Raw genomic sequence first — 21,967 nt, 5'->3', positions numbered from 1 at the left:
GCGGACGATATGGACGTCTGTCCATCAGAAAGAGTAAATTTGTAATATTGGATATCATGAACTGATATATGTGTGATGACTTTTGAATATTATTAAGGTAAATACATTGTTTGTTCTCTATTAAAATCTTTCCTTTGCTAACCATGCCTATCAGTAGTTAGTGCCTTCACTAGTTAGAATCTTTTATTTAGCTGGCAGTAGTGGCGCTCGCTGTATTGCAGTAGTTTGAGTGACGAAGATTTTTGTGAGGTAAGTGATTCATGAAAGGTATAGGTTATTGTTAGTCAGGGCCATTCTTTTGTAGGGATTATTGAAAGTCAGATTGCGTTGCGCTAAAAAAATATTGTGTGTCAGTTTAGTGATGATCAGAATAAGTAAAGAGAGAAATGTCCGAGTATGTTCAGTTTTGCTCAGCTGTTTGAAAATCAAATAACGTAGAGGTTTATGAGAACAGTAATTCATTAATTTTCCAAAGGGGATGATTCAGTGTGACATGCCGTTGCGGTGACCACTCAGCTACCAGGGTCGGACAAAGAAACGATGAAACTGATGTTTTTCTCACTGATAAAGATACAGATGATCCATAGCTATCAGATCATAACTGGCCGTCAAAGTTGTCAATTGCAATCGACATCGCAACCCACATGAATGAACTGAGCTTGAAATTTCAGGGAAAGAATAGCCTCGTCAGTGATCTCTACAGAATCAACAGATTTCGAAGATAGCTGCCATTGTTTGTAGCACAACTGGAAGGAGAAAATTATTCTCGTTTTCGCAGTTTCAAATAGTTTTTTGCTACACTCACCGAGGATACCAACCTTTACTTACCGGTACCAAACAAATTATTTGCATCTCTACGAATCATTTTTTGGACAGATTTCGGATCTAGACAGAAATGAGAGCGACAGTCTTCTGTTCCAGAACCTTGATGAGGTGCCAGGTGAACTAGGTGAACTACAGTTGCAGGTAACTGATTTGCAAGCAAATGACTTGTAGAAAAAAGAGCACAGAGAAGGGAAACTTGTATTTTACTCCAGCTTAGCTGATGTCGAGTTCCCGAAACGAAGTTTCCGCTGGTATGGCACCAGTGTTTTAAAACAACTTATGGCTGTGGGCAAACATTTTCACAAATGTTGTACGTTAAGTCAGCACATCGAACGAGACTAACTGATGAACGTTTTAAAGCAGTTCTCTTGATTGGATGCAGCAATATCAAACCAAACATTGAGGATACCTTGAAATCCAAACGTCTCTTTTCGTTTTTTGCTGCTTAGTTTGTGAGATTCGGATATGTGAACACTATGTATGTCAGATGTAACTTTTTCTTTTCTAAAGTCGCTTAATTGATAACTTTTTTTGTAAATAAATATGTTGGTCGGCCTCGTCTTTCGTGCATTGAATCCCACTCAACCATGAGTAACAAGGAAGGCTGAACATAATTTTTCGTTGACTGTCTTTTTCCCAGAGCTTTCGTTCTGACTAGGAAGTCTTGAGCAGAATTATGATGCGGCCCGCGTTCATAATTTTGTCGCTTATCCGGCCTTCTGTGAAAAACATTTGGTGACCTCTGCTCTAGACTATGGTACACGCGCTTTAGTTCCTAGTCAGCTTATTATTTCCGCGACTTTAGTGTTAGAATGTTCGAGGTGGGGTCCGCTCGATATTCTGGCGTCAAGAGAGTGAATAATGGTTAGTTTTTTTCAATTGGTTTTACTGCTCCATCGTACGACCAGCACTGTTATTTTGCTTCAAGGTACCGATTTTTCTACAGTGGAAATCCAGTATTGGACCTCTGACTTGCTTCCACAATTTATATTTAGAACTAGTTGCCAGTCAAACAATTGTTTTGACATACCACATCTTTAGCGGTGTAGTTTTTACTTTAAATTGATGAAGAACGGTGGTCTTCCATATAATCCCAGTGTTGTTCATCTTACGACCTGAGGTATGTGAGTACGTGCTATTGTAGCTACTGGGGCCTTATACTACAGAGTAAGTACAGTGGCTATGTGTTTTTATCTAGCTGATCACCTGAAGGTGTGGCTATAATGCCACGAAACTTGTACTGAGTCCAGTAAGAAAGATTGTCATACAGCTGAAGCGGTTTTCTATTTTCCAAGACAAAGTTTCGAAGCTGTGGTTGTCCAGACTATATATCATTTTGATTTCTCTGTCGTTGCACACTACGTAATCCACGTTACATATATAAATAATTAAAATGCAAATTTATGGATATATGGCCGTAGTACAGAGAAAATTATTGCGGTCATTTCGCAACCTCACCTTAAAATCTCAGCACAGTACGCAACGGTGTTTTTTCTGAAAGATTTCTTGATGCCTTCAGCTGCCATTCTCTTTATTTCATGAACGGTTTACAATTTCGACCTATGTTCAATGCGACGGCCTTACGCCACCTTACTGGGAGGTTCTGTATGCCCCCACTGCACCACTCTACTGAACGAAGTCGGAGTCGACGCCCTACTGTATCAATAACCTCCCAGTCACCCAAGTACTACTTCCTGTGGAGTGCATCCTTCATTGGGCCAAACAGACAGGAGTCTGAAGGTGAGAGACCTATACTATAAGGTGGATGAGGAAGAACAGTCCAATGGCGTTTTGCGAGCTCCTCTCGGGTTCTGGAGACTTGTGTGAGGCCCAGAAGGAGAGGTTCTTTCGCATTTTTTGGCGACGAACACGCAATTTTCTGAGGGTAGCACAATATAGAGCTCCGTTGGTTCATTAAGGAGGACTTCACACAGAATAACCTGTTCAGAGTCCCAGAAGTGTATCGCCGTGGCTTTACCGGCTGAGGGCGCGACTTTGATCTTTTTCTTCGGAGGAGAGGTGGTCTGGCACCACTCCATGCATTGCCGTTTTGCTTTCGGTTCGAAGTGATGAACCCATGTTCCATCTGTTGTGACTATATTCGTCAAATCAGCCTCGTAACGTCTAAGCAGTTCGGCACAGACGGTCCTCCGTTGCTCTTTATTGTCTTCTGTTAGGCGTCGAGGAATCCACCTGGAGCCGGCCGCTGCGACCGAGCGGTTCTGGGAGCTTCAGTCTGGGACCGCGCGACAGCTAAGGTCGCAGTTTCGAATCCTGCCTCCGGTTTTGATGTGTGTGATGTCCTTAGGTTAGTTAGGTTTAAGTAGTTCTAAGTTCTAAGGGTCTGACGACCTCAGGTGTTAAGTCCCGTAGTGCTCAGAGCCATTTGAACCATTTGAACCTACCTGGCAAACACATTTGAGTACCCCAACAGGTGGATGAGTTTGTCAAAACTAGACATGATTGTCTTATTGGGATTGCCGCGATCGTTCTTTGAATAAAAATATGGCATTTCAGTCTTTGATCGCTATTTTTTATTTTCAATGACCGGTTTCAGGCTAGCTGCCCATCTTCAGATCATATACAGGGTGAAAAGTATTTAAACCGACAAACTCTGGGAGGTTGTAGGGGACATCAAAACAAATATTTTTCCCTAATGTCATTTTTTCGTAAGAGGAGTAGTTAAACCGGTAGAGGAAGATTTCTCTGGCGGCAAATTAATTAAACCAACAAACACTTTTCCATTTTTTTATGACCAAGAGACAACACATTAACACAACCCAATTTCAATTACAGTAGATTTTCAAATATGCCTCCATTGACACGTAAACAAATGTTACACCGTTGGATTATGTTCTGACACGGGCAAAAACCCCAGGAGTATCCTGAATTCTTCCTGCTGCTGCTAATATCCGGGCAACCAGATCCTCTTCTGATGCAACAGGAGTTGCGTAAACAAGGTTGCGCATCTCTCCCCACACAAAAAAGTCCATAGGGGACATATCTGGGGATCGAGCAGGCCATGCTACAGAACCACCTCTCCCAATCCACGTTTCTGGGAACCGTCGGTCCAGGAATCGACGCACACGACGACTGAAAAGTGCCGGCGGCCCGTCATGTTCGAACCACATGCGTTGTCTTGTAGGGAGCCGGTAGTTGATAAATCAGTTTTGCAGCTCGTTCCTTGTGGTGCACTACGTAGTACGCACCAACCATATCAATGTACTCACTCCAGGTGTATCGCTCCATTAGCAAACAGAGACAATGCACTACTACACTGGTGGACGGGAGTTTCCTACAACTGAAGAGCGTAATACCCCTTCTAACAACTGAAGATCGTAATACGGCCTCTAACAATTAGCCTATCCCCGATGTTATTCAATCTGTATATTGAGCAGGCAATAAAGGAAACAAAAGAAAAGTTCGGAGTAGGTATTAAAATCCACGGAGAAGCAATAAAAACTTTGAGGTTCGCCAATGACATTGTAATTCTGTCAGAGACGGCAAAGGACTTGGAAGAGCAGTTGAACGAAATGGACAGTGTCTTGAAAGGAGGATATAAGATGAACATCAACAAAAGTAAAACGGGGATAATGGAATGTAGTCGAATTAAGTCGGGTGATGCTGAGGGAATTAGATTAGGAAATGACACACTTAAAGTAGTAAAGGAGTTTTGCTGTTTGGGGATCAAAATAACTGATGATGGTCGAAGTAGAGAGGATATAAAATGTAGACTGGCAATGGCAAGGAAAGCGTTTCTGAAGAAGAGAAATTTGTTAACATCGAGTCTAGATTTAAGTGTCAGGAAGTCGTTTCTGAAAGTATTTGTATGGAGTGTAGCCATATATGGAAGTGAAACGTGGACAATAAATAGTTTGGACAAGAAGAGAATAGAAGCTTTCGAAATGTGGTGCTACAGAAGAATGTTGAAGATTAGGGTAGATCACGTAACTAATGAGGAGGTATTGAATAGGATTGGGGAGAAGTTTTTGGCCCAACTTGACTAGAAGAAGAAGGGATCGGTTGCTAGGACATGTCCTGAGGCATCAAGGGATCACAAATTTAGCATTGGAGGGCAGCGTGGAGGGTAAAAATCGTAGAGGGAGACCAAGAGATGAATACACTAAGCAGATTCAGAAGGATGTAGGTTGCAGTAGGTACTGGGAGATGAAGGAGCTTGCACAGGATAGATTAGCATGGAGAGCTGCATCAAACCAGTCTCAGGACTGAAGACCACAACAACAACAACAACAACAACTGAAGAGCGTAATACGGCCTCCACCGGTTTAAATAATCCTCATAGGAAAAAATGACATTAAGGAAAAATATTTGTTTAGATGTCCCCTACAACCTTCCAGAGTTTGTCAGTTTAAATACTTTTCACCCTGTATTGTAGTTACAGAATAACCTGTCAGTACAAAACTATTGTTTCAAAAAAATCAAATCGCTCTGAGCACTATGGGACTTAACTGCTGAGGTCATCAGTCCCCTAGAACTTAGAACTACTTAAACCTAACTAACATAAGGACATCACACCCATTCATGCCCGAGGCAGCATTCGATCCTGCGATCGGAGCGGTCGCGCGGTTCCAGACTGTAGCCAAAATGTACCCTCCGCCACACACCGAAAGTTTCCTTGTAGAGATGCCTTTGTGATTCTCATTTGCTTTTATCACTTTGCTCGTATTATTTATTTATTAGTACATGCACAGAACTGGCAAGATACGAGAGTGAATCAAAAAGTAAGTTACTTTAGCTTGCTGCGAGAACACACTGTGTTTTGTGACCGTGGTCAATGTGTAGCATGGTGCAGCAAATGCTGGCACGTTCAATATGACGGATGCTGTGGCACCTCGTTGTGTTGTGTGTGCAGAAAACTCTAGGCTCAACGGCGCGTCAGCTGGATGTTCACTTCAAATTGGAGGTGTGTGTGCTATAACGGAGGTCTTCCCAAACGTGATAGGCAACCCTTCGGGCACCTCAGCCACGCGTGCGGCTACACGGCCCCTGCTCGCCTCGGCGTCTCGAACTCGCCCTGTCGCAGTAACGGATGGCCACAAGGGGCCCCATTCTGTGTAGTTCATACTGATCGGTGCGGTAGGTTGGCCCCGGTAGTGACGTCATTTTCAGTTCTTTACCCAAAGTTTCTATTCTGTAAGCTTTTGAGACCTGTTACCGATCAGTCTGCCCGCCGATTTTCCATCTACTTTACTCGAGACGTAGTTAGGTTTCGATATGATCACTTGTTCGGTTCCGTGAATAGTTTGTTTACAGCTAGAATTTGTTTTAGTTTCGGATTGTTGTTACAGTGAATGATTATAACAGAAAAAAATCAATAAATGTTCTCACAATACCTGTTAATTTTATGTAATTAGAAGTTCAAAAATCATTAAATTTCAAGATGACAGCTCTCATTATGTATATGAAATGAGTGGTTTACTTATTAACTATCGACAAACATTTATAACTTTTAAGTAACATTGGAAAGGGATTTTGTGTACCTTTGAAAATTTCATGTATTTACGGCTTACGCCCCTATTGTTCAGCGACAAAGTCAGCCAGCATCCCTCTCCACGAATATCAGCAGGAACAGAGTGTCGTGAAGAAACGTCATAGGTTCGCATCTGGCTGGGTATAACAGTTTTTTCCCCCTCGTGTTTGTAACACATTCTGAGACTTTGTTACTCGTGAAAGTTAAGTATTTTTCTGCAATATTTATTGTTATTTACAAATAAAAGCGCGCTTTCTCAGCAATAAGTATATTCGATTTCGCGACTTCCATATGTTTGAAAAGTGAAAGATGAAATTACTACGATGAAATTGCTGTACATGAAACAACTGACAGTGACATTTATATTTTTTAATGTAACAAATAATTCAACATTTTTTTTCCAAATACGTAGCAATTTCTTAATGTGTGATGGTTAGACAGAAACCTAAGAGCACAACTTAATTACTGCGAATGAAATTAGCAGCAGTCATCTTTATATGCTTGCTTGTCACAAGTATTTATCTGCAATTGAATCCTTAACAACAGTAGACAGAGATGAAAGATCCCTGCCACAATATTTTTAGACTGTACTACTACATATGAAGCATTTTTATTCATCAGAATGTTTTGAACTATGACGAACTTCAGTAACTGCACTCTCCACTCGCTCTCGAAAAGGCGATTTTAAAATTTTGTTTTTAACACCCAAATCGTTGATGTATTATGATTCATTACGTATTATGATTCATTATGTATTATGAAGTAGGCTACTTCGATTATTTAAATCTCTAGAAGCGAGTTACAACCACGTTCTATGCATATTCTTATTCTTTGACACTCCATTAAATAATTTTTTGGGTGTATTTGTACAATGTGGTACTACGCACCATCATAACTCTTATTCCGAAACATAAAAATCGAAAACAAGATTTCAATGTGAATGAGAATAAAATGACATAACATGGCATTTATGACAATTTCCAGATCACAATCAAATACCTTATCATTATAATGTATACATGGAAACACATGGTCAGCAAAATCTGAGCAGTACTACGTACTCTAAACACACTTTTCGGTACTGCGAAGACTAGCATGCACGTGTCAGCTGCTAGCCGCTTCGCGTTCACGCCGCTATGCACACTGCAGTGCACATGCGCGGATCTGTGGCCACTTGCTTTTGACTGGTTGGTGCGAGAACTGACAGCAGCACCTCGGTTTGCTAGAACCGTGTGACATCTCTTCCGAAATGATTACAGAATAACGTGGGGGCTCTCCTTCGAAAATAATGCCGCTCGGTGCTCTCGCCTACCGATCCGATCGGCAGAGTGGCAGAAAGATACATGACGAATGTCGCGATGGCAGCTCCGCAACGTCCAGTACCATTGCAAATGTTGACCATGTGGATGTGATCATTCGTGAGGATCGGAGCATAACACCACAGGAAATTGCCAGCATGCTGAAAATTTTGTATGGCAGTGTGTTCTTCATTGTTCACAAGCACCTCAGATACCATAAACTGTGTGCCAGATGGGTCCCACAGACGCTCCCCATTGTTCACAAGGGACGATGTTTCCATTCGTCACTGGCATTTTTGGAACGGTATTCTGTGGAGGACAAAGAGTTTCAGCACAGGGGATGAAACGTGGGTCTACCACTTCACCCCTGAAACAAAGAGAACATCGATGGAATGGATGAACACCACATCACCACAAGGAAAGAAGTCCAAGGTCCAACGTTGAGCAGCAAAGGTGTTGATGACAGTGTTCTTTGACATGGAGGATGTGGTGCACTTGGAATTTATGCTGAAAGACACGACAATCAATTCTGCTTCATATTGTCAAACGTTGCACCGGTAGCGTAAGGCAATTCAGAAAAAGCGGCGGGGAAAACTGATTGCCGATGTGATTTTGTTGCACGATAACGCAACACCGCAGTCGGCCCAACAAAGTGGGAGGTATGGCAACATCCTCCATACAGTCCAGGCTTTGCACTATGCGGTTATCATGTGGTCGGTGAGATGAAAGGGGATTAACAATTAAGTCAGTCACATTTTCCCACAGCAAAATGTCATTCTGTCTGAAATAATACTTTCTAATGTAAACATATAACAAAGTTCTGCCCATTTAAATGATTGTATTTTACTCTAGTTATAAGCTACGTTTATTCTTTTAGTCGCTCTCTATACTATCTAAAATATTCTTCACACCATTATGTATGTTATCAAACATGTTGATGACTGAATATCTCACCCCTTCATGTGCCACACTAAGACAGAGGGAAGATAATATAAGTCACTTCTCCTTTCAGTATTATATTTATAAATGTTACTGTTGTTTGAAACTACAGTTGATTGTTGACAACAACAGTCTTCACAAGGAAGTTAATTTAGCGTCAGCCTGTTGTCAGTGTGCTTGTATGTTTAAACAGCGATCTACAAGAGGTTCTACAGTGGACACCAAATATTTTTATCACATACTTTTGTGCAATATTTGCTTTATGAATTCTGCCCCTTAATATAATTTCATAAGACATTATTATAACATTCGTAAAGTAAGTCAACTTTTATGTGTAATATGAAAGTTGCTGAGCTTACACATTTATAAAGATCTGTAGTATGTGATCTACAGTTCACTTTCTTATCATAATTAACTCTAAGAATTTAATAGATGCTGTTCCATTTGTTGATCACATGTCTTGTATTATTTTTAATGGTGTGGTCATTACAGAATTGCTTCATTGTGTTTTAGCGAAGATCGATATCAGTGCAATCGTACAGAAACAGTTAACAATTTTCTAGGGAATTTTATTTACATTTTCAAATGTTGAAGAGTTTCCACTGAGCTTGGTTACAGTGGTTGCATTACCCTCGAACAGAACTAGTTCAGCTTCTCAGATATACAGTGGCAAATGATTCACATGCAACAAGAGCGAACCCTCTATCGACCCCTGTGGTACACGTGTAGTAATTATTTCCCAGTCTGAGGATGATGTTGCGTTATGCACATTCCCAGGGTTCTTGATGTGACACTCTGCATTCCTATAGTTAGACTGGATGCAAGCCTCTTATGAGCAACATCTGGTACCATAATATTTGAACTTCTCTAGGAGAATAATGTGAATTGTATGTTCAATGCTTTGAGCGAGTCACAGAATATACCAGCTGGAAATATTTTCGTCATTTTTTCCCTTTTTCGTCGTTCCTTTGTTGCTTCAAAACTCATGGAGGCATGTCAGTCTTCGCAATTAAGTGAAAGACAGTTTGCCTTTCCCACACGCCCATGTGCATTTCACTTCTTTCGTTTATGAAGCATCATCAGTAGCCTGTTTATGGTAGTTACAAGTATGTTGCAACGTTTCGTTTTCTCATGTTATTCTCCCGTTTTTTAGGTTAGAATCAACTTCTGCAGCAAAAGTTTCGTGAGGTTAAATCATAGTTTGGTGCTACTTACGGTATACAATGCTGGTAGTCCATGTGTGTCGTCCTGGAGACGTGTTTACTCGGTCTCCATACGACGGATGGTCGATTTCCGGTGTTTTTCCACTCATATTTATTACAACACTTCACATGCACTTTTCATTGTATATTGAATGTGTACGAGTTTGCAGTAGGCATTGGTACCAAATGTCGCTGTATGTTTATCTTTCGTCTTTTGTTTGTGTTGTGTTGCTTTGTTATTTGTTCATCTGTTGTGTATGTGTTTTGTTATTTGTGAGTGATATGTGTATTATTCTTGTATGTGTGTGTGTGTGTGTGTGTGTGTGTGTGTATATATATATATATATATATATATATATATATATATATATATATATATATATATATATATATGTGTGTGTGTGTATTCATGTATGTGTGTTTGTTTGCTTTGTTATGTGTGAATGATATGTGAATGTGTTATTCTTTTGTGTGTGTGTGTATATGTGTGTGCTTGTTTTGTTATGTGGGAATATGTCATTCTTTACGTGACTAGATTTGTGTGTGTGCTTTTTGTTGTGTGTGAGTGTGTCATTCTATATGTGAGTGAATTTGTGTGTGTGTGTGTGTGTGTGTGTGTGTGTGTGTGAGAGAGAGAGAGAGAGAGAGAGAGAGAGAGAGAGGGAGAGAGAGAGAGACGGGGGGGGGGGGGGGAAGGGAGAGAGAGAGAGAAAGAAACGGAGTTAACTGATTATTTATTCTGGTTATAAGGTACTATTTTTTTATTTTTGACTTTGTCACTTTTTGTGATACGATCATAATCGGTTTTGGCCTTCAACGACCATCTTCAGTTTCTGCAATAAAGGCAGAAAAGCTTAAACTAAGACATGAGACAAGTGTGACTATTTTCACTAGGTGTACTTGTGAGCATAGTAAAGTGCTATTACAATGGTTGTGGTTCATACCCACGGGCGGCATTTAATGAACCAGGGTTCATGTGTTTTCAGCTAAACACAAAATCAGAACTCAAGGAATTATACAGATACAACCGAGTGTACTTTTCATTCCCTATTCGTTACGCTAGATGTGCTCATCCTTTATACGACAATCTTCAGTCGTAAAAACCATAAAATATGACAATTATTACTATCATAATCCACTCTGTTATTCATTAAAATCTAAAAATAAATGTGGGTCATGAAAACAAATCTGCTTACCAAATGAGGCCTTTACAGTAAAAGGGACAGAGAAGCGAACCTTGTGGTATGTTTCTCGGTGCCAGGTGGCGCTGCGCTTCAGGCTGCTAGATGTTCACGCCACTGGGCACAGGCTTAGCAGAGAAAACACGGAATCGACGGCCAGCGCAGTTAGTTCCTTGCTGCAGCTCGCTGGCGCTCTTCTTCCGGTTGCGAGGTGTTAACGTCTGCTAGGTAGGTGTCAGGAAGCGCAGACGCGTGCCGAACACCACACTGCGGCTCCCGTTCATAAGGCGGAGCGTGATTCTCTGGAGCATGGCTGCAGGGAGCAGCGACTACCTCAGCTAACTGAAACGTAAATACCGGGTGGCTGTAATTAAACTTCCCCTGCTTAACACATTATAACTAGGAAACTACACTACTGGCCATTAAAATTGCTACAGCACGAAGATGACGTGCTACAGACGCGAAATTTAACCGACCGGAAGATGAGGCTGTGATATGCAAATGATTAGCTTTTCAGAGCATTCACACAAGGTTGGCGCCGGTGGCGACACCTACAACGTGCTGACATGAGGAAAGCTTCCAACCGATTTCTCATTCACAAACAGCAGTTGACTGCCGTTGCCTGGTGAAACGTTGTTGTGATGCCTCGTGTCAGGAGTAGAAATGCGTGCCACCACGTTCCCGACTTTGATAAAGGTCGGATTGTAGTCTATCGCAATTGCGGTTTATCGTATCACAACATTGCTGCTCGCGTTGGTCGAGATCCAATGACTGTTAGCAGAATATCGAATCGGTGGGTTCAGGAGGGTAATACGGAACGCCGTGCTGGATCCCAACGGCCTCGTATCACTAGCAGTGGAGATGACAGGCATCTTCTCCGTATGGCTGTAACGGATCGTGCAGCCACGTCTCGATCCCTGAGTCAACAGATGGGGACGTTTGCAAGACAACAACCATCTGCACGAACTGTTCGACGACGTTTGCAACAGCATGGACTACCAGTTCGGTGACCATGGCAGCAGTTACCCTTGACGCCGCATCACAGACAAGAGCGCCTGCGATGGTGTACTCAACGACGAACCTCTGTGCACGAATGGCAAAACGTCATTTTTTCGGATGAATTCAGGTTCTGTTTACAGCATCATGATGGTCGCATCCGTGTTTGGCGACATCGCGGTGAACGCACATTAGAAGTGTGTATTCGTCATCGTCATACTGGCGTATCACCCGGCGTGATTGTATGGGGTGCCATTGGTTACACGTCTCGGTCACCTCTTGTTCGCATTGACAGCACTTTGAACAGTGGACGTTACATTTCATATGTGTTACGACCCGTAGCTCTACCCTTCATTCGATCCCTGCGAAAACCTACATTTCAGCAGGATAATGCACGACCGCATTTTGCAGGTCCTGTACGGGCCTTTCTGGATACAGAAAATGTTCGACTGCTACCCTGGCCAGCACATTCTCCAGATCACTCCCCAATTCAAAATGTTCGGTCAATGGTGGCAGAGCAACTGGCTCGTCACAATGAACTGTGGTACCGTGTTGAAGCTGCATGGGCAGCTGTACCTGTACACGCCATCCAAGCTCTGTTTGAGTCAATGCCCATGCGTATCAAGGCCGTTATTACGGCCAGAGGTGGTTGTTCTGGGTACTGATTTCTCAGGATCTATGCACCCAAATTGCGTGAAATTGTAATCACATGTCAGTTCTAGTATAATATATTTGTCCAATGAATACCCGTTTATCATCTGCATTTCTTCTTGGTGTAGCAATTTTAATGCCCCGTAGTGTAATTACCGTATGAGGACCAGACTTGGCAGCATCAATATCAAGGACATGGGGAAGAGAAATAGTGCAGAATCAATTCAATCGAAACACTTTTAATGTGCTGCTATGGTACATCATACCATTACATACAGGTACCATTACTGCTGCAAAACTGGCTCAATATGGGTATCCAGAAGAGTCTGAAAGCGCAAGATTGCAGTCTACACAGCAGAACGAAGCATGTCTGTTGGTACGCTAACTACCTCTCTTGATATGCTGCGCCTGAGATCAGCACATGTGTGAATGTTCCCCTGGTTAACCCTGCCTTTAAAATGTGTTTCGGAAAAGCAGATGGAATTCACGAGTGATGGGTGGCCGGGCCCCATCTTGCATGAAAACTGTTGAGTTCAGTGCGTCTCTCTCCTGCAGGGCGGGTATGGCATGCTGGCGACGCATATGCAGTAACGCTGGCCAGTCACACTGCACGTCTTTGGTCCTCGAGCGCCAGCCTGTTCAAAAAAGAACGGGCCAATGATGAACCAGCCGTGAAGCCACGCCACACGGTGACATGTTCACCATACAGGGGAACGTCACGCACAGTGATTGGAGGTGAAGATCCCCACATGCGACAGTGCTGTGTGTTCACCTCACCCGTCAGAGAAAAATGAGTTTCGTCTGTCCACGGGATGGACCAGGGCCAGCCCTCGTCAACTTCAGCCCTTCCGAGAAGGTGGAGAGCGAAGTCAACACGTCGTTGTGCGTCCTGTGGTGCAAGCTGCTGTACGATATGGATCTTGTACGGATATCATTTGAGAATGGTTCGAAGCACCTGACATTAAAGCTACTAAGTTCGTTACTCGTACGGTAATTAGTTGTCGTGTTATAACGTGTCAAATAGGGAAAGTTTAATTATAACCACACGGTATTAAAATTTGCAATAGTTGCAAACTCATGTTCTCACTGAAGGGCTTAACCAGTTCTTTGCGTTTCGTGATGTAAATCTTAGGTTGTCTAAAATGTGTAACCGGCTGCTGTGAAGATTGTCTTAAAGAGCACGCGCGTTTGTGGTAAAGAGGAGGGAACGAAAAGTACAATTGCTTGTATAATTTCCTGATTCCTGGTTTTATGTTCAGTTGACAACCAAAGAACACTTATCAAATACCGCCCGTAGGTATGAGTCATATGTATTGTAACAGTACTTCACTAAACTCACAAGTAGATCTAGTGAAAATAGCTGCACTTGTTCCGAGTCTCAATTTAAGCTTTTCTGCTCTCTGTTGCAGCATCTGAAGACGGCTTTTGAAAGCCGAAAGCGGTTATAATTGTGTCATAAAAAATTGATTGAGTCACAAATTAAAAAATGGCACCTTAAACCCGGAATAAATAATCGATTAATTCCCCCCAACCTTTCTCTCTCTAAGGAAAAGAGGCACACAGTGGTCAGTCGCAATTCCATTAGAGTTTATTATTCTTACAAATCTAGATTTCTGCTATAAACAGCCATCTTCAGTGTATTTTCGTTCTGTTGGAACAGACTGGCGGCATATCATTTCACAATAAGTTCTTACAGATGTATAGGCAGAAGTCAATGTCGTCCTGCCTATAAACCTGTAAGAACACACAGTGACATCAACTGCTGCCAGTCTGTTGAAATAGAACGAAAATGCACTGAAGATGGTTGTTTATAGCCGAAATCTAGATTTGTAAGAATAATAAACTCTAATGGAATTGCGACTGACTGCCTCTGCTTCCTTATAGTCTATGGTCGCTGTGCACAACGGTTCCCAATGGAATCAATGCTAGTTAAGATTTCTCTCTATCTCTATCTCTCTCTCTCTCTCTCTCTCTCTCTCTCTCTCTCTCTCTCTCTCTCTCTCTCTTGTCTCTCCTTCCCTTTCTCACTCACTCATACACACACACACACACACACACGCACACACATAAAGCAAATATCAAGCGACGCACACAACACAAGCAAAAGCCGCAAGATAAACACACAGTGACACCTGGCAACAGTACAAACTGCAAACACCCCACACATTCAACACACAGTGAAAGGTCCAAGCAAAATGTTGTAATAAATATGGGTGTAAAAACGCCGGAAATCGGCCATCTGTAGTATGGGGAGTGAGTGAACGCATCTCCAGATCACACACATGTATTAACAACATTGGATATCCTAAGCAACACCGAGCGATGATTTAATCGAACGAAACTTGTGCTGCAGCAGTTGTTTATAAGTTGAAGAAAAAGAGAACAATATGAAAACACGTAACATCGTACATACTTGCAACTACTACCTTGATTATACGCACTGGAGCGCGAAAGAAAGTGGTATACGCATGCGTATTCAAACACAGAGACATGTAAACAGGCAGAATACGGCGCTGCGGTCGGCAATGCCTGCATGAGACAAGTGTCCGGCGCAGTAGGTAGATCAGTTAATGCCGCCATAATGGCAACTTATTGAGATTTAAGTGAGTTTGAACGTCGTGTTATAGTCGGCGGACGAGCGGTGGGACACAGCGTCTCCGAGGTAGCGATGAAGTGGGGATTTTCCCATAAGACTATTTCACGAGTGTAACGTGAATATCAGGAATCCTGTAAAATATCAGATCTCCGACATCGATGCGGCTGGAAAAGGATCCTGCAAAAACGGGACCAACGACGACTGCAGGGAATCGTTCAACGTGACAGAAGTGCAACCCTTTCGTTTAAAGACTTCTGCTGGCCACCAAACTCCCCTGACATGAACATTAATGAGCATATCTGGGATGCCTTGTAAAGTGCTGTTCAGAAGAGATCTCCACCCCCTCGTACTCCTGCAGGGTTAATGGTGTCAGTTCGCTCCAGCACTACTTCAGACATTAGTCGAGTCCATGCCACGTCGTGTTGCGGCACTTCTGCGAATTCGCGGAGGTCCGACACGATATTAGACAGATGTACCAGTTTCTTCCGCTCTTCAGCGTATATATAAAACAAACATTTGTTACAAGCCACTGAAGATGCTTCATATATAGAGGAAACGAAACACATCTGACAAAAAAAAAAACAAAGTGCCTTTCATCTAGTTGCAAAGACTGAACATACTGCCATGGAAATATTTCGTTATTGATATTTTATTCGAGGTGTAAAAATGAAAGTTATCTGGAAAAATTTCCGAGACTCATGTGGAACTGGCCTTTGCTTGTGAACAGGAAGACTGCACAGTACAGAAAACGCTGTGAACCGTGATTTAGATGCACCATTCGGTTGGTGTCACTTGTCTGCGCATGCGCGTCCCCTGCATGCTGAGTTCCGAGTAATTTATTGTGTCATTACGTTTGAGTTCGTGAGAGCAACAGACGGGTTCAGTGGCCAACTGAATTCAACATAAAATGGTGTTGACGATAAAACAGCGAGTGTTCATCGCCGAGTTCTACATTAAGCACAATTCGTTAAGATTGGATTGTTTGGGGGAAGAGACCACACAGCGAGGTCATCGGACTCATCGGATTAGGGAAGGACAGGGAAGGCAGTAGGCCGTGCCCTTTCACAGGAACCATCCCGACATTTGCCTGGAGTGATTTAGGGAAATCACGGAAAACGTAAATCAGGATGGCCGGACGCGGGATTGAACCGTCGTCCTCCCGAATGCGAGTCCAGTGTGCTAACCACTGCGCCACCTCCCTCGGTACAATTCGTTAAGAACCTGCGCGAAACTGTTCGCGCAAAAATTTCAGCCTGGAAGTGTTTTGGTCAAACTTTCAGCAAAGTCTGCAACGCAAAACTTAATGGCAGACTAGCGCTAAACGGGCTGTGCAGCGAATAAAAACACTAACTGTCGGAAAAGAGTTTGAACAGCGGAATGTTCGAGTGAAGGAAATTCTGGAACACAAAGTCCGACGAAATCTCTACGCCGTTTATCTACGCAAGTTTGAGTTAAAAGATCGTCATGTCGAAACATTGCCACCCGGAGTGGCCGAGCGGTTCTAGCCGCTTCAGTCTGGAACCGCGCGACCGCTACGGTCGCAGGTTCGAATCCTGCCTCGAGCATGGATGTGTGTGATGCCCTTAGGTTAGTTAGGTTTAACTACACTGCTGGCCACCGTAAATGCAACACCCTGAAGAAAGCATCCGAATCAAGTGAAATTTACACCATGGGTTTGCAGCGATGAGATATGCAACTGATTAGAATTTCAGCGCAGACGCACATCACGCGCGCCTGTGGCGACACCTCATAGCGCCATTTAAGGCTTGGCGATTTCGACGAGTGTACGTTCGGCACATGTGTTTACCTTGTGGTTGTTTCACAAGACGATCAGTTATGCCTCGTAGACAACAGCGAACATCGTTTGATCAGGTATCCGAGTTCGACAGAGGAAGGATAGTGGCTTACCGAGATTGTGGATTATCATACAGAGAAATCGCTAGTCGTGTTGGACGAAACCAAACAACTGTAATGCGGATATGTGACCGTTGGATGCAGGAGGGTACGACGGACCGACGTGGTCGATCGCATTCACCTCGGTGCACCAGTGCATGTGCTGATAGGCAAATTGTGCGCATGGCCGTGACGGATCGCTCAGTGACATCCCGAACCATAGCACAGCACATTGCGTCTGTAACGCATCATCCAGTGTCTGCGCGTACCATTCGACGCCGTTTACAGCAGAGTGGTCTGTCCGCAAGACGTCCATTGCTTCGTCTGCCATTGACGCAGAACCACAGACGTCTCCGTCGCCAATGGTGTGATGACAGACGGATGTGGACGGCAGAATGGAATGACGTTATCTTTACTGACGAGGCACGCTTCTGTCTGCAGCACCACGATGGTCGGATTCGAGTGTGGAGACACCGTGGAGAGAGGATGCTGGACAGCTGCATTATGCACCGCCACACTGGTCTTGCACCGGGTATTATGGTATGGGGCGGTATTGGATATTACTCTCGCACGCCTCTAGTACGCATTGCCGGTACTTTAAATAGCCGGCGCTACATATCCGAGGTGTTGGAGCCAGTTGTCCTTCCTTACCTTCAGGGCTCGGCCACAGCCATATTTCAACAGGATAATGCGCGACCACACGTGGCACGCATTGTCCAAAGGTTCTTCGTCAATAACCAGATTGAAGTGCTTCCCTGGCCGGCTCGCTCTCCGGATCTTTCGCCGATAGAAAACATGTGGTCCATGGTTGCTCAACGAGTGACCCAGATTACATCCCCAGCTGCCACACCAGATGATCTTTGGCAACGTGTGGAAGCTGCTTGGGCTGCTGTACCCCAGGAACACATCCAACGTCTCTTTGACTCAATGCCGAGACGTGTGGCAGCGGTGATCTCCAACAATGGCGGCTACTCTGGCTACTGATTCTGGCAGGAACCACATGTCACAGACGTCTGTAAACGTAATCATTTGATACTTGGTCAACATGTTATCTACAAAATAAATTTTGTTGTGCTACCTCTTGTCTTTCTTGGTGTTGCATTTACGGTGGCCAGCAGTGTAGTTCTAAGTTCTAGGGGACTGATGACCTCATATGGTAAGTCCCATAGTGCTCAGAGCCATTTGGGCCATTTTTTCGAAACATTAATAAAAACAACCTGGATCTGTATCCTTAAGAATTTACTGATGTGCACGAGTTAGAGCGTCCAGAGAAACTTTTGTGCTAGTAGTTTCCGAGTGAAGCGCAATCAGGACTTTCGGATCCTCAGACTTCCATTTCTTGTGATGAGGCCTAGTTCAACCTGGCAGTGTATGTGAACTCACAGAAGATGCGCCACTGCATCAGAAGACCTCCAACAGTACTTCGAAGAACAGTTACAGTCACATTGGTGTTTGGTATGCAATGCGTGTTGGCATTGTAACGCGATTCTTGAGCCCAACTGATAATGCTCACGGGCATGTTCAGAAGCTGTTTATGATCAGTATGTGGATGAGCTCCCAGTAAATGAACGACTGTAAGAGTATTTTCAGCAAGATGGAGCATAAGCACACGCGCTGACTTGGTAACCTTGTGACAAAGCGTGTGAAGCGTCCAGTGAGGAGAGGACCATCAACAGAAGCAGTGCCATCTCCTAGCTGCCTCAATCGTCTGATCTCTCTCCCTTTGATTTTGACCTGTGGGGTAAATGGAAGGGTCAGGCGTACCCAAATAATCCTCACACAATGGAATGCCCAGAACAGAACACTGGGAACGCTGTTGCTGCATTGCCGCAGGCAGAGCCGGTACGCACGCCTCACGGTTCCATAAATCGAGCACGGCGCTGCATCGATGCCAACAGAGGCCATTTCCAACATCTTCTGTGATGTTCATTGGCGAGGGTCAATATTATCATTGCCAGTTTTATTTTGACCATTCTGTACAATCTGACTTGTGATATGAAAACCGCATCTTCTGTGGAGAGATCTTTTTGTAATCAAAACAGGAAGTGGCCGCGTAGCTCTCTTACTGGATAGGCGTTTTATTGTTGCTGGAAGGAGTGATGAGAGATGTCTCTTCCATTTTATTGTTGGATGTGGATTCACACAACGCCAGTAGTGATGTCTGCCCCACTAGCAACGAACTGTCACGCCACCTGCCCGCGGTGTGTGTTGCAGGCTCTGACGAGGACTACTACTCCTGGATGGACGTGGGCCTGGGCCTGCTTGGCGACTCCAGCAGCGAGGAGGCAGCCAGGCGAGAGCACAACCTACCTGGCGAGGGGGGCAGCAAACCCCTGGGAAATGGCGAGGTGGTCAACAACTCCCTGGGGCCTGGTGAGGTGGCCAACCGAACCCTGGCTCGCCACAGGAGGGCCACGCCCAGTTGGAGTCTAGGTGCGTAGCTAGACAGTCACCCCCCAGACCACGTTTGCCATAGAAGTGATTCAGTATTTACGATTGTCACTGATTATTAAAGCATCCCTTGCTGCATACAATTGCCGACTCTTGTCTTGAAGTACAATGTTCAACATTTACTAAAGTACATTTCCATTTCTTACATGAATAACTCTTTCGTTCTAATCGATTATGTTGCCTGCGTCAACTGAGGTCAAGAACTGGGGTAGACTACGTCCACGTTCGGCTCTATATAGACCCCTGTACGATGGCACTGCTGTGCTGAGAGAGAGAGAGAGAGAGAGAGAGAGAGAGAGAGTGTGTGTGTGTGTGTGTGTGTGTCTTCGTCAGCCTAGCCCACTTCTCGTTGCGGATTGGAGCGATACATCGCTAACATCTGTGGTAGCGATAATTTGCCACGATCTTTAGACGCTACCATCTATTCAGAGAGTGTCTAACAATTATGTCAACATACACACACTTTCGAGCCTTCACTGAGTCTGTAACTATAGTACCAGACAACATGACACTAGGAAGTGCAGTATCTAAATGGCGATCAAATATTAAAATAAATTACAGAAATGAATGATGAGATACACGACTAGCTGTTAGCCCATAAACGCAAGTCGCCATGGCCAAATGAATACAAAATAGTGCGCTTTTTTATCGCAGGGATATAACAGTGACGTTTCACTGTCCCAAGTTTTTATTTGACGCAGCACAAAGGTTTCCCGTTACTGGAGGTGGAATAAACAAGAATACAACCGTTTTGTTTTGCATTGATGAAAACTTTAAGCTTTCCATCTGAAGCGTCGACTGTAGTGTGAAAGTTGTGCGACATATTACTCTTCCTTTAATGGAACACATTTGGGGTTCTGTACCTTGCATCAATGAATTTTCGTCTTACAAAACACACCTTCGTTAAAAGCCATCTGATCCCAACAGTCGGTCATTTCGCCTTGCCAGTGCTAAATTACGGCAGCAACATCGCGTGTCCGTCTTGCACACTAATAACAAATCACGATTAGCCTTACACCCCTCGGTGCTCCAGTAAGAGAGAACGAGTCGACAAGATTGAAACGAGTGTAGCGCAACAGTTCTCGTCATGTAGCCTGCACAGGATACGGTGGCCGATGTGCACTGACCAATTTACGTCCAAAACACTGGGCGAGTTCATTGATTTGCTCAGAAGGGGAGGCCGACAGTGCCTGTAACCTTTCAGCCGATCGGCGATGACAGGGTCGAGGCGCACGCCCTGTAGATTTTCTCATCATGTCATGCTATATGGCTGCCCAGAGTCGAATCCAGGAGTTCGGGGAAAGGGTGGGGGGCGTCTGAGCACACAGAAATATTGTGTTACTGTGCCGTCTCCAAATTCTCCAGACTAAACAAAAGTGTTTTCTTAATTATCTGATGTAGTTCTGGGAGAGGGAAGCCTGCGGTTCCATAACCCCCACCCTGGATTCGCCTCCTGTGTCTCCCACTCCATCACTCAGTGAAGGGTATCTAACCAAAGGTGGTGTGTTATTGCCCTAATCACGCATTTAAATCTTTCACATTCAAAACGATCAGTTTGCTAGTGATTTCAACCACAAGCTTTCTTCTGTGATACTATATCAGACTGCTGTTTTATGAGTCTAAGGACATTAAAGGGAGGCAGTAATTGAGAAGAGAGTGTGAAAGTTATTGAACTTGTGCGTTGAGTAAGCAGAAATTTGAAAAGGTGATTAAAGTTCAGGGAGACGAAAGAATTACTTTAAGGTTTCCTCACGAAATTGGAATCTATATACTGAACGGCTAAAACAATCACCCGTTCACTCAGTCCCAGTTGCAGCTTGACTAACAGCTTCCAAAGGCAACAAAAACTTGGTTTTCAGTATCTAATGTAACTATTATTGACCGAAATTAAAAACTTAAGATGCAGTCGTAGCCTACTCGTTAAGTAATGTGATCTTAGGTTAAAAGTTATGATGCAGTCTTTGTGTACTCATTAAATGACATAATCTTATGTTGGAGGCTTAACACACTGAGACAGGTATTGCGGGTATCTACTGTACAGCTGTGTTCTGGGGTGCAGATACCCAGGCTATATTCATCCAGTATCTCAGAATGAGAGCAGTTTCCAACAAACTTTATGCACAATTTCAAACCTTTACGAAACTTTTTCTCGCTGATACCCCACAAATTGACGAAAGGCAAAAATTTTATTACGTACTACTTTTCCACTGCTCATGCAGTAAAACTGCAGCATCAAGTGTAAGCGAGAACGCCTTCTTTTAAAGTGGAAATAAGTAAAGTATATTACCATTCTCTCCCTTATAGCTTACCCCTATTTTTCTCGGGATTTCGAACTTCTTGCACCATATTACATTGTAGAACACTTACACCAGATAGACAAATCCTATGAACGTTTCTTGATTTTTTGACTCTTGCCTCCTGTGCCAACCACAATGTCAGAACTT

General features: G+C 43.6%; 1 protein-coding gene across 2 annotated transcripts in view; it reads left to right on the top strand.

Annotated features, from left to right (window-relative positions):
• The window catches only part of LOC124789586, a 209,561-nt gene that overhangs the window by 92,656 nt on the left and 94,938 nt on the right, over positions 1–21,967 (top strand). The window contains exon 3 of one of the 2 annotated variants that reach the window (XM_047256994.1): positions 19,287–19,505. The exons of the other annotated variant lie outside the window; for it this stretch is intronic. Coding sequence (XP_047112950.1) covers positions 19,287–19,505 — 219 coding nt within the window. The remainder of the gene's footprint in view (positions 1–19,286; positions 19,506–21,967) is intronic. 2 annotated transcript variants of the gene reach the window in all.

The sequence above is a fragment of the Schistocerca piceifrons genome, chromosome 3 (assembly GCF_021461385.2).
Source record: "Schistocerca piceifrons isolate TAMUIC-IGC-003096 chromosome 3, iqSchPice1.1, whole genome shotgun sequence".
Classification (NCBI taxonomy): Eukaryota; Metazoa; Arthropoda; class Insecta; order Orthoptera; family Acrididae; genus Schistocerca; species Schistocerca piceifrons.
The sequence above is the reverse complement of the archived record's forward strand: the minus strand, read 5'-3'. Positions and strand labels throughout refer to the sequence as shown.